Below are 13,819 nucleotides of genomic sequence, written 5' to 3' on the forward strand. Positions count from 1 at the left end.
CGCCCGATTTGCATTGGAAAATTTCGATGCGCGCCTTTCGGTCGCACCTGACGCGTGAGAATAAACTTTTCGAGGACAATGTGAAGAAAGCAGAGGCAGAGATCGTTGGTCACGAAGAGAAGGAGAAAAAAAGAGATAAAAAGTAAAACTTCAGCAGCCAACTGCCACGTACAAGTGACATCCGATTATCAGCGTCACGTAGCAGTGCGACGCCTTCAATTAATGGGAATCGCGACCACGTGATCATCATTACGATTCCAATTATCTGACTTACGAGCGAGTGAGAAAGAGAAACGAAAGAAAGAAATGTTCAATACCACAGCAACGAGAATATTCCGCTCGATTAAAGGATGTCCGCAATTAGTATGAAAGCGGTCGCACTTGGATCGTCATCGATGTTTACGCTCCACGAAATAGAAACGCGTATCTGAGTGGTTGAAAGTGTGCGAAGGGTGTGCGCGGCAATCAGTGTGGCTATAATTTAAGAAGAATTCACGTAATTTCGGGCGAAGGAGAACGGGGTTGTTTGGTGAGTTAACGAGTCGTTTAAAATTCTACAAAATCTCGTTTTTTCGCTACTGGATCCGGCTTTCCTGTACCGACTGGTACGTTGTAATTTTTTTCCAACCACCCCCGCATCCTCTGGTCTCGTGTTTCCCCTGTCTCTTCCATGGACACGAGACGGAGTAATCATCGCCCACGGCCGCGAACTCGAGAGAGAATTTCGCACGATTCGATTAAACGATCGTATTCGGTAAATCTCCGGTTGTTCGTCATCCAGTACTCTTGATTATCCGGCAAGACGCGATTCTCGGTCTAATAAACCAACAAACAAAACAATTTTCGAAGGTTCGTAGTACGTAAGGTTCGCTCGTGTAAGAAAAGAGGAGCCGAAGGCGCGCCGAGTCGTCGCGGACAGCCAGCGTTTTCTAGACGAACGAAAAGTCGAAACGAAGAGAGCTCGCCTTTAACGAACTACATTGTGAATAAAATAAGTCAAAAATAAAAAGGCAACGCGGCTGTTGATATTGTATAGTCGGGAACCGTATACTCTCGCGTTTCGGTGGAACAGGAAACTTGTTTGTTTTATTCACTGGCTTCGATTCGCTTCGAAGAGATTATGGCGGCTTGGATGAAAAAAAGAAAATCACGTTGGAACTTTTCTTTTCTATCTTTGTTTCTGTGAGAACAGAACGATCGTCTATGTCTATTCCCTTCTCCCTGAACATCCCAGCTGCTCACGGCAAATATATATTCGAGTCCGATCGCAATAAAGCCATCCCATCGATCCGATTGCATCGCTAAATCAATTATATGCTGAATTTCTATTCTCCACGTCATATGGCCTTTTACATTTTCGTTTCCTGCGGAACGTCGGGATCAACGAACTCATTTCCGTTTCTTTCGATCAGTGGCCCGATTTTAAAGGGGTCAGTACCATCGTGCTCCCAGATGTAATCACTTCAAACACAAATACAAACCAGTCCCCTTTGTAATTCCCCTTATATAGCAATTACTTAACCTAGTAATTACTATTGTTGCCCGGCCAGCTCTTTCACCATTTGCTAAATATTTTCCAGCCATGTCGTAAAGAACTTCGCACCGATACGGCAAACAGATTACTCCGATTATGTGCGCCGCCAAGAAATTAGCCGAAGAGATTCCTCCCCTCGATACGCTATGTCTCACACAATACGACATCGATTTAGTACGATAGAAAATATCAGAAAGGAAAGAAAAGTTGCAATTGAAACAGTAAAACACTTGGAATATTAAACAGAGTTATTAAGACAGATGATTAAAGCGACACGATAGTCTGATATTAATTTAATCAAATAAACAGTTACTTAGTTGTAGAATGGAATGTATTCGATTCAAACGAGTCATTACGTAGAGTGCCGTGCTATAAAATTCTTCCTCATATATATATATATAGAGAGAGAGAACTTCGTAATTGTTGTAAACTTGCAGATATTTTGAAAGCATGGAAGAAGAAGGAATAAACGCAACGTCGTTCCAGTTGGGCCAGACAAAAGTCGATGTTTCGTCGTCCTCGGAATTTCCGAATAGTTCCGCGAATTTCGAAACCTCTGACACGAAACGAAGCGCATGGAGCACGTGCGTTACCATAGTTGACCTCGTTAACCATATACTCATCGTTTGTCTGACAGCGTTCACCCTGTATTACTCGGTGTCTCCCAGTGTCTTCAATCATACGACCCTCTGCACTGTCGGGGTATGTATCTCGACGGATATTCAAATATTTTTCAAACTATTTTCTTTTTTATTTTCACCCTCCTCTGTTCGTCGATCCAAAACATCTTCCAGTTAATCCGAGATTACCCCTCTTTCGGATTACATTCATTCGTTCCGTCTTTCGACATCTTTTTCCCGCAAAGGAGCTTGCAACGAGCGAACAGATATTTCAAAACAACCGTAGACCAGGTCTACGTAAACCATGAAATTGAACGAAGGAAAGAACTCTGCACTTTCGCGGTTTAATCGTTCAAAAGAAGGAAAAGCTGTTTTGGTTGGCCACGAGGCAAAAGAAACGCGTAAATAGAGGGCAAAAAATAGAGAGAACCGTAGAACAGAAGTTTCGCGGGCAACCTTACCCAAGAATGTTCTCTGTGACGATTACACTCGATTCAGATTACGCCATTTATTTCCCACTTACACGCTTCTCGTACCTCGCACGATAACAACGAAATCCAAATTCAGGTACGGGACCGAGTTCGCCTATTCCAAACTAATTCTATTCCCCGAGGGGAGAGATACCGTGGCTAACCAAAGTGGCTAAAGAAGTTCTAACGACTTTGTCCAACGATTGCAGCTTCCGTGATCGCTGACGACTCGATCTTACCCTTTTCAGTACGTTCTGCTGATGTCGGAGGCTATTGTCGTGCTCGCTGGTGACAACATCTTGACGAGATATTTTACGCACCGCACGAAGAAACACCTGCACTGGATTCTGCAGCTACTTGGCCTGATCTGCATCATTGCCGGTGTCGTGCTAATGTACCGAGTGAAAAAGGTTCACTTCAAGTCCAATCACGGGATCCTGGGCATCACATCTCTAATCATAATGATCTTTTTAACTTTGACCGGCTATCCTGTTTTTATCGCCGCGAAACTCCGAAAAGTAATAAGACCAATAACGATCAAGTTTGGCCACAATTTCTTAGGTTTATCGTGTTTCGCGATCGGTATGGCGTCACAATGTTTGGGCTATAAGAAATTCAGGTCGATGAATATTTCGTCAAAAGTGGACGCAAAGTGGATCTGTATAATCGTTACTATTGTGATCGTTGTGCTTTCGGCAAGGAAAGCTCTTCCCACGCTTTTCCAACAGTTCGTAAAACTATTTAGATAAAGAGATCACAAGAATTCGAGGTGTCAATATAGATAAATTATTTGATTAGATTATCGACACATCTATTGTAGATCGGTGTTGCTTCACTTCTAAGATTTAAAGTAAACGTTGAGAGATGTTATTGTCTTATTATCTTTATCATGTTTTTTCTTAAAGAATTTATAAGTATTTGAAAGAACACCGATCCAAATGGAAAAAGATTTTGAATCGAAGCACAAAAAGGGGAATGTATTTCTTTTTATTTTCCTTTAGTTAGGCGAACGTGATCGATGAGTAAACATAATTCGACTCTTAAGCGATATGGGGGAATTACACAACGTTCGTTGGAAAATAGGTATTGCGTTAACGAATGATGCGATCCCATCGCGTAATCAAAGTTCAATTACATAAAGTCATTACGCTGCGATATTTCCAACGTATGTATCATCACGGTGCGGTTCAATCGCCGCTTATACGGCGATTCAAAAGCAGTTACAGCTCAAACGCATTTCTATTTCACGAACAAGACGATTGGCGTTGCATGATAATTCTTCCATTGAATCATATCAAAATCGTTCTTCCTGCATTGACGCAAAGTGGATTATTCATTGAACCATATGCTCCTGACTGTTATCTGTCAATCGACGATAAAGGCAATTCGATAAATCCTGGAATATCGTAGTGAAATACTATAGTCATCGTTCGTCTTTGTTTTAATTATTTCAAGAAAACAGTCTTAGTTATTTATAGTTATCTGATAAATGAAGCTAAACTTATTCAATAGAAAATCTGAACTTATGTTTTACATATTTTTTTCTTTTTATTTTTGTTTCGCTTCTTTTCATGGTTGGCATAAATATATAGTTTCCAGATACTGGTACACGATTAAAAAAATTCAATTGACACGTATAAAAGTCATTTAAATGTAATATTGTATTTATGCGTAATATTCTCTTCGAACGTATAATCCCAGAGTCGTAATTAACGCATATGTTGGCACACGATAAACTCGATAAAACTGCCGTTTCAGAAATCATTTAAAAAAGCGTTGGTTCCGTCGACGCGACATATGTACGTGTCTGTATATTTAGTTGGCTTGTAGTCGTCGATCGTGAGAAACGTCTAACGAAATTCTCGTCTGTAACGAATATTTATTCGCGCGTGGCACCTGATTGCCATATTGGAAGACGTAGACGACGCTTCTCGGGGATGCATGTTTCCCGTATATACGCTGCAAACATGCAGATGCATATTCGTGTTTGAGCAAATACGCGAACGACGTTTGCACGAGCCAAACGTGAACGCATTAATTAGGAGATTTGCGACTCTTCCCTATTATCATCATTGACTAGCTTTATCCTTCTTTTTCATCGAAAAGGTAGGAGGGCAGATAAAAATTAAAAAAGGAAAGGAGATTTCGTTTGATAAATGTGATCCGAGGAACGTTAATTTAATGCGAAACGTTTGTCTTCTGGCAATCGATGCGACCTAATCTCCACGTGGTGGAGTATCGTTGGAAAGCTTCGGATCTTTTTTTATTAATCATCGTCCATTTAGATTTGTTCGAGAATCGTTGTTTCGAATACTCAGCGAAAACCTTTCTTGAAAATTATTTAAATCGAAACTCGTTACGTTCCCGATATCATTCGTTAGAAAACATTTGTATTCTAGCGTGGCTCAACGTGACGTGAAATATTTGGACGCTTTACACCAAGTAATTTCCCTTTTCGTGTTCCATGCTCTCTACAAAAAGCAAACAAAAAATCTGTACTATTTTCTTGATTTTTTGCGACGTACCATCGCTCGCGTTCCCGTGTTAATTGGTCACGGTGTTGGATTTAAATCATCATACTGATTATCGCAATTGTACGTTTGCTCGGAGCTGTCGACTTGTTTTAAACTAATAAAAAGTATTGCAAAATAAAACATATCGAAAAGAACTAAAGAGCTGAATAAATACGAAAATATACGGATTTGATGGAATTATTAATCGCTACAGTTCGTTATCGTTATTGTTTGCGCCCGTCGATTGATTCGAATTAGTTCGTTAAACCATGAAATTATTCGACCTCGCCTCTTTATTAATTCGTTACATGCTAAATAAACGACGTAGATTTTTCGAACGATGTTTTTTGTTTGGTAAAATAGCGATTTAAAAAACAACGCAAGACTATATTTTTTTTAGAACACAACGAAACGAATGCAACGCAGCTGTAGTTGCGCGATGTATTTTAAAATATGTAAAAATTTAATTAGAATTACATATCGTACGTTTGTACCGGCGGAAAATGAAATAAAGCTTTTAAAATCCTGTGTGAAAACAGCGCCACGGTCCAGATACTTTAGCCCGTGTAAGTTACTATAAATATTAACAATATTCAAGCAACTGTAAGGTGTGTATATACGTATACGCATGTAGCTTAAACTCTGTTAACTGGAGTTCATCTATGGTATGAATAATTCACATCTCGCCGTCAACTTATAACGCATTAAATATTCACAGGGCGTGCGTTAAATTCGTGCAGACGTTTGAATTTTTCATATTAAGACCAGCTGGTCGCTCATTTTCAACGTGTCTTTCTTCGTGATCTTTCATCCGTATCGATCCGTGCTTAGAATTACGTGAACCGAAGCCTAAAAAATTAAAAAACAGAGGGGAGGCAACGAATGAAAAAAGGGAAGGGAAATGAAAAGGGATAACGAGTTCGAGAGAAATCGGCGAGCGAAACATGGATAAAAGTTCCATGGAGGAACTGTGGAAAAAGTTCAGCGAAACCTATTTTAAACGCTTGACCATCGAAACGTCGAGCTTTGGCAAATTAATCACGAATTAACGACGAAAATGAGGTACGCTGCGGTGTCTCATGACGATCTCGCGGACCGGAATCATTTCCACTGGAAAATGGAGTTAAAGCAAAAGCGGTGGAAAAAAAGAAAAAACGAAGGCAATTCGACGCGCTTTTTACGTGCAAATTTGAATGGTCGTCTGTGGAAGTGCAGTTGCCATTGCCACACACGTTTCTCCATTATTACTGCACGCACGGATTCTCCTCTTGCCTTGCCTTAATTCACAGTTTCTCTCCTGCTACCATCCACTTCCTAAAAAGAAAAAACCAGAACAAAAAGAAAAAATAGATGATATTCACCCGTGCCTTTGTTCCTGCCTCCAATTTAGTGCTTCCTTTTCTTTTTTTTGGCCACTCGATGGATCCATCGAATGGTCGATTTATGCTGATGCATTTACGGCCATCCAGGGTTGGCACCAGGATGCATTGTTTAGTTGCACGCAGTCTGCACATCGTCGATTCGACGATCGCAGCTCGGCATTGGAATGGAAAATTGTAACGTAGGTGCTGATAACGTTCCACAGGGTGGATACGGTTAGGGTCGAATACAGGGTGATCTTTAATTGCGCGTCGATGCTTCAAACTGCGACTTTCCTAATCCCTCTTAGCGTGCAGTATCGACGAAGAGCGCGAGATTACGTTTAAGAGATAGTACCAAAACGACGTTCCACCGAAGATTGACCGAGATTAATGGTACCGATGCTTTGCTTCCACGTTTATTGCGTAAGCTAGACTAATCGCTTTCCGAACTTCTCTTTAATCGTTAATTATATCGACACATTATAACTCTATAACAAAGAATCGGTCGATTGAAACGTGATAAATGCGAATCGCTCTAGTAATAAAATTTCACTTTAATCTTCGTATAGCGTTTTCATAGTTTCCTCTGTCGTAATACCGCAAAAGAGAATATCAAACTCTACCACGTGTAGCTATAAAAAGAAAAGAAAGAAATCATAAAGCAAGATACTCCATCGCGTTCAAAAACTTTGAAACTTTCTTTAAAAGTGTCTAAAATAGGGAAGAGGAAAAAAAAGCAACCAAAACATGGAATAATTTCGTTCATTTTTTAGGCGAGCAAACTTGCTACCGGAAAGTTTGATTACCCCGTAGATCACCATCTGACGCGTATATGCACGTAGGTTCGCGGTCAACGAAAATCGACCAGCAACTTTTATAATCCGTATCCGACAACGAAGTGGCGGTCGAAACAAAGTTACCTCGCACGTACGACACCGCTTCATGGAGTTCTCTACCGCGAAATTCCACGCCAGTTACGCCCGATTGAATGTAACTGCGTGTTGTGTCTCCTTTCCATACCGAATCAACCATAGCAAGACCTTGCACACGTACAATAATAACGATTTGAAAATTCTATGGGCTTCGAGTTCCTGAGTTTTTTTCTCTCCCTCTATTTCAATTTTTCTTTTTCTTGTTCTGTCTTGTTCGATGGCTGGCCGCGAAATTGACCAAGCAACGGACACTGTTAATCCTAGAACGAGCAAAATGGGAATTAACGGCAGCAAATTTCTCATCGGTTTTGGCTAGACGTTCCCTCCAATAAGTGCGGTTTTGGATATAGATAACCCGAGGACTGTATTTTAGGATATTCGTTTCACCGGCGGCAGGATCGTGTAATCCTCGATGAAATATTTAAATTCCCAAAGAGTAGCCGAACGAGAGGGATTTAATTAAAACAAGAAGGAACTATGCGACGAATAGAGTGGCGGACAAAGATAGGAATACAGAGGGATGGAAGGTAGAAAGAAGCAATCTGGCAATTACATTCCGGGTAACACCGTTTTGCAAACGAGTACAACGACATTGTTAATTAAGCATACCGGGAACAACGAGCGGATAATATCGAATCGGCGGTCTTTTAACTTTCACGCTCGACAATATATTCATTATCCTCTTAATTAGCATATGTCATGACCAGGGTTAATAAACGCGCTTCTATTCTATGCGAAAAGCGATGCGATATTACCCGCGACCGCTGGTAGTTTCATTTTTTCCTCGTAAATCGTCCCTTTTCCCTCTGACCGATATTCTCCTCTCGATCGTGCTTCTACTGGATTCAGACTGGAATTATACATATGCATGCACGGATCGAATCTCGTCGTGGTTATCATTCATCCACGAGGCCACAGGTATCGAGCCTGCGAATCAATTAATGTAAATCAAAAGCTGCGAACGAAAGCGTGCGCCCATTCGTTCGGTGAAAACGGCACGACCGTATATACACAGTACATTGTGAAATCGTTGGTTGAAAAAGGGAACCTCGATGTTCGGGAAGGACGATGACTCTATTCCAAGCTGATATCACGCGACGCGTACACGCAAGATTACGCGGGTAGTGTCGCTGGCTGCGATTGTGCGCGCCATTGAATTATGTCCGCGGGAACGCAAGTTGTCGGATGTCCACCGACATGATAGCGTCGCCCGTCAAGTGAAACGGTCGTGTTTCATTCTGGCTTGCCTACGTCGCTGCTAATGGAAGTTACGCCAATCGAAGGAAAAGGTCGATGCATACCGCCAACTAGAAAGGGAATATCGACTCGCTTTGAACACCTTCGTGAAATTTTTAGTCCATGAAGTTGATAGATGGACGAGATGTCGAGGAGTTTCGTCTCGCTCTGTATCGTTTTATTGGTAGAACGTTGCTTCGTACATGGATTTCGTGTTTGAATAAATCAGAATGGTTAACATGACATGGAACACGCTGAACCGTAAGGCGATGATACTTGTAAAGTATGATTTCCGTGAGATAAGTATAATTTTTAATTGCCCATTGAGTAAGGTAAATTTTGTAGCAATTGTTTGTATAATACTGACAGAAAGTCCGACGCGCGTTATCGCGTGAAACGTATCTCGTGAAACGTGCGTGCCATTAATATGAAACGCGGGCATAGAGGAAGAGCAGGATGATTTTGGGTCAACGCCAGATTTTAAACTCATTAAACACGAGCCGTTCGGACGGACTTGGGAACGCATTTATCTGCTGTTTCGTTTTGCTAGTATATGGAGGAACCGTTGGTTATTTTCATTCGTGATTTCGTTCTCTGTTTGCGCAGGACGAATATTTCGGCTCTCTTTCCGCTCTAACGGCAGAGAAATTGATTTAACTACAGGAAATAGGATATATAAATCATTCGAGCCAGGGCGTAATTCTTTTGTAGAATGTAACGTGTAGAGGGTGTCCAGTGTGACTTTGTTATACCGGATATTCGTTTTGTTCGTTTCAAATTCATAGGAATCTATACGCGCGCTGGCCCTTCTTCTCGCCGGACTCCCGACCACGCCACCAATTTGTCAGTCACGTTCGTTCAAATTTGTCCGGCTAAACGGTTCGCAAATTACGATAAAATCATCCATATTTCAACGAATAAATTATTGGTAGCTTTCGTTCATCGTATTCCACTCGAAATACAATTGTAAATCACTTATGACGGTTCGATGAAAGCAGAGAGAAAAAAGAGAGGAGGAACAGCTATGTATTGCAGCGAGTTGGTCTCTACGTCAAACGAAACTAGCGATTTCCTCTTCGTGGAATCGTTATATCCACAATATCAACAAGTAATATCTTGGAGAGCGTAGGTTGGGATTCCCGGAACGCTCCGATAACGACACAACGAAAACGCAACGATAGCGATACGCGAGGAAAAAAGATCCGATCGGGGAAAACCGTAAGAAGAAGAACGCGTAGTCATACAAACGATCGCGACTCTTTTTCATTCGATGATCTTTACCAAGTCGTGAGTTTATCCTCGATGGCCACACGAGCCAATGAAGAAGATGGAAGGAAAAAAAAACCGAGAAGAAAAATAACGGGGAAAAACACGAATTCGATAAACTTCTCGAGGCGATGTTCATTTACGTAAGAAGAAAAGCAACTTTAACTCCGTGTCGGTCGTATCGTTTAAAGATCGAACACAGACTCAACGATCGACGTAGTTCTCCAACTTTAAATTCGGTCCTCCGAAAGTTTGAACGTACAGGTATATACGGAGCCGACGAAAAATTCTTCTTCCAGCGGTCTTAAAGCGTCGACACTCCCTTCACTCCCTTATACTTGGAATTTCGTTGGTTCTGCCTTAAGTTCAGCCTTATGTAATCAAGCAAAGGAATCGAGAATTCGTAGGTCGAACTACGGGAAGCATCTGAGCATCTTTCTTCTTAAGTAACTTACCTTTTCACAGTAGTTTTCACGTGGCGCGCGATATTCGTCAGATATCCCTTTCACATTGATCCAACTTATCCCATTTTCCATTCTCCTCCCCCTAACGTGCTCGCGGAATGAACTTCCACTTTGAAATCTCCAACTCGTGATTCGGGTATCCTTTTGACGATGTAATTTACGATAAAAGATAAAATCGATGACAGACAGACTTCGTTTCGAAACACACAGACCTCGATGGCAACGAGATGATAACGTAACCCCACAAACGAGGTGACTGCATTTGGTGCAGAAGTAAGCAGAAATTGCCGAACGATTCTCTCTCTTTTCCTCTTGTCAACGTTTGAACGGATAGATCGTTACGCAAGGTTACAACGTGGGAGATCTTGGTTACCCGATATACACCTGAACTCGACGAATCTCGTAATCGATCGGATCGGGAACGAATTACCCTGCAAACCACGGTTTATTTCCCCTCTTTCATGAAAGAGTCGGCCTCTTCGTGGTTGTACGTCACTGTGTTATCAGAACGAGCTGCGTTTCTACGATCGTCTGCGGTTCAAGATACCGTTCACGATCCGATCCAACGTCAGCTCGTGTGCATCTTTTGTGTAGCTTCACGAACGTTGTGGAGTGGATGGAAAAAGTAATTTCCATCGTTCGACACCGGGGCTAAGTCTTTATTAAAAAAGCTTCCATTCCAGAAAGCATTCATCGCTCGGAGCGAACGTTGATGGGATCACAGCCGCGTATAATTTTCCAGATACATTTACAGGAAGACATTTATTTAAAGGTATCTGCTTCCAGTGAGATTAGTTCGCATTTTCGTATCCGGTTCGGTTGAAGCCGGGATAAAGTAGATGCTACCCGATAAAGTCTACGGTAAAAGCAAACTTTCCTCTTAAATTTTTTCTCGCGATCCGACATCGTACGACCGAGTAAAGTGGCGATAATGATTGCCGATACCGCGACGTCGATGCAACGGCGACCACCTAGTCGCGCTTCAAATCGAATTTTTCTCGTCCCTCTTTACATTTTTGCAACGTTGAAAATCCAATTTATCCACCCCCGCTTCAGCCCACCAATCGCCGTCCACACCCCACGCGTATTGCCTTTGTTTCAGCAAGAATTATTTTTGTATAAGACCAGATATAAGCATTAACAAGCTCGATATCGATCCCGGTTGTTCCATTTTTATTCTGCCGCCGCTTGGTTTACCAGCGTTTCATAAAGAATGTACGTTTCGCGGCAGACAGATGCATCAGTTGGCGATTGAAAAAAGTCGCTCCAGGTACTTGCAAGTATGTATCGTCCGTTCGTTTCTCAAGTTCGATGGTATCTTTTTGTTTTACACAAAGAATTCGTGTCGCATTAACTCGTAATCTCTGGATTTCTGTGGAAATAAACGAATTAATAATATAAACGAGCGAAATGTAATATAATAATAATAATCGAGCTCTCTTTTTTTGTATCTGTTCCGTAGCTTTAACGATACATCGTGTTTCAAATAGGATGTTTTTCTTCTTGAAGATCAAGTCCGTATAGCGACGTCAAACAACGTACATGGCCAACAGCATAAATATTTCTTTAAAATGCATTTTGCGTAGTCGAGGTCTCGAGAGGATAGGATATATATGTATGTATAGGTGTACACCTATCTTGCAGTGGATCATCTCGTTGTTTCGTCAAAGTCGTTATATCCGTGCTAGGCAGCGTATAATCTTTCAACGGAGACGAGATTGACATTGTATGCATAGCACCGCGAACTTGTCATAAGGTAGACGCGTCAAAAACCATTTTACACCTGAAATCTAATCTAGCTCCGGAAACATATCTGCTTCAACCAGGTAAAGATATTCTGGCGTTCGACGTTGGAGGAACTACGAGTAATGTTCGTCAATCGTAGCCAACGCCACGTGACGCTGTTATCACGTGGAAAAGCGAGCATGCAATTTTCGTGTATTTCACAGAATAAATCATGCAATCGTCCACGAGTTTTTATCTTTCCTGTAGAATGGCGGACGACAAAATTCACATACGATCGGCTGTGTGGCCCTTCGTATCTTCAAATATTCATCAAGAGAACGTTCAATATTTAAAGGATTTTAAATGCATGTTTTACCGCAATTACGTTAGCCACGTTCGCGCACGGTTGTGTGCAATTAGATACGTTTGCACTAAAATTTTCCCTTCCGTCGTCCAACGAATCGGCCGTTACAACACGCTAGTGTAAATTTACATTTTTCATACACGCTCCTGATATAGTAGTCGCAGTCACATTTTTCGATTGCTTTTTTTTACCCTTTTTTCCCTTCTATCATTCTGTTCCTCCGCTACTTCATCTCCTTTTTTGCATATATCGGTAATAATGAAAGGCCGTTGATTTTGAAAAATGCACGGTTCGGTTAAGACGAACATCGAGCTATTTTCATGCCACCCACGTTCACTATACATACACACATACAGATATGTAGATATAACGTATATATATACACAAGTACGTCTAATATACTAACCGTCGTACGCCTTTATCCATTTTCTTAAGCCAGATCAGGTGCGCAAATTTTTGTGAAACGTCGATCGATGTCGGACGGCCACCTTAAGTGGATGACGCGGCCCAAGGGGCATCCAAAACGAATTTGTTCTAGCTCGTGGCGGCATGAACCACCTCGTTCGCCGTATATAACAATCAGGGCTTATCACGGTTCGTCAGTAAAAGGCTGACGAGGCGTGGGTCAATCCCAGCCCGGTCGATAAGGTCATCGAGCTAGAGACCAGAGTCATTTGCCGACACCAGCCAGGTACCTCGTAGAATTATCCTCGTTGACGAGCGGGCTGGGCTTAGTGGCCGCATTAGGGGCTCGAAATTTCTTCCGGAAATTCACCTAAGATGGACGAGAAACACGTTCCACGTGTCGCACCGGATAATATACCGAGCTCAACTGGCCCGATTTCTAACGAGCCTGATTAAAACTTCGTGCACTTAGACCTATGAAGGTCTTCCGGATCGAATATATTTTTTGCTAAACCATCACGATAAGGCGAGCAATCCTTTTTATTTGTTTCGCGAGTGGAAGAAGATTTTTGTTATTAATCTGTGGTTGTTCTTGCGCATAAGATGGATAGGATTAAAAAATAATTGAAAATTGTAATTCTTGTAAAACACTTCACGATATTGTATACATAATTTACTAGGTTTGTTCTACCCTTTCTGATAATCTTCTTTGATTATCGACGCTTAGGTTACTGTTCTTTCTGTTTTTCTCTATGAAAGGGAAGCCTGACTGGGGCACAGAGGAACCAATTTCAATCGCGTTTTTAACCTTTAATTCCTCTACTGTTCTTGCAGTTCTTTTGTAATAACCTTAAAATCGAGCGTCGTTCGCGATAAGCATTCTTATCGATCCTCGTGGCGTCGGCGAAGAGCTGCTACAGCATTGCTAG

General features: G+C 41.6%; 1 protein-coding gene across 1 annotated transcript; it reads left to right on the forward strand.

The window, feature by feature from the left end:
* The first annotated feature begins 309 nt into the window (after positions 1-309).
* On the forward strand, positions 310-5,676 carry LOC132911278 (transmembrane reductase CYB561D2-like). Its single transcript, XM_060967841.1, has 3 exons — positions 310-529; positions 1,972-2,236; positions 2,873-5,676. The coding sequence occupies exons 2-3, from the start codon at positions 1,985-1,987 to the stop codon at positions 3,371-3,373; spliced, it is 753 nt and encodes a 250-aa protein (XP_060823824.1). The 5' UTR covers positions 310-529; positions 1,972-1,984; the 3' UTR covers positions 3,374-5,676.
* Positions 5,677-13,819: the final 8,143 nt, after the last annotated feature.

The sequence above is a fragment of the Bombus pascuorum genome, chromosome 10, assembly GCF_905332965.1.
Source record: "Bombus pascuorum chromosome 10, iyBomPasc1.1, whole genome shotgun sequence".
Taxonomy (NCBI): Eukaryota; Metazoa; Arthropoda; class Insecta; order Hymenoptera; family Apidae; genus Bombus; species Bombus pascuorum.

Bases quoted from the DNA above. Each gene is read 5' to 3' on its own strand.
- LOC132911278 (XM_060967841.1), top strand. From the start codon at position 1,985: ATGGAAGAAGAAGGAATAAACGCAACGTCGTTCCAGTTGGGCCAGACA. The intron at 2,237-2,872 runs GTATGTATCTCG...TACCCTTTTCAG, and splicing joins CGACCCTCTGCACTGTCGGG to TACGTTCTGCTGATGTCGGA.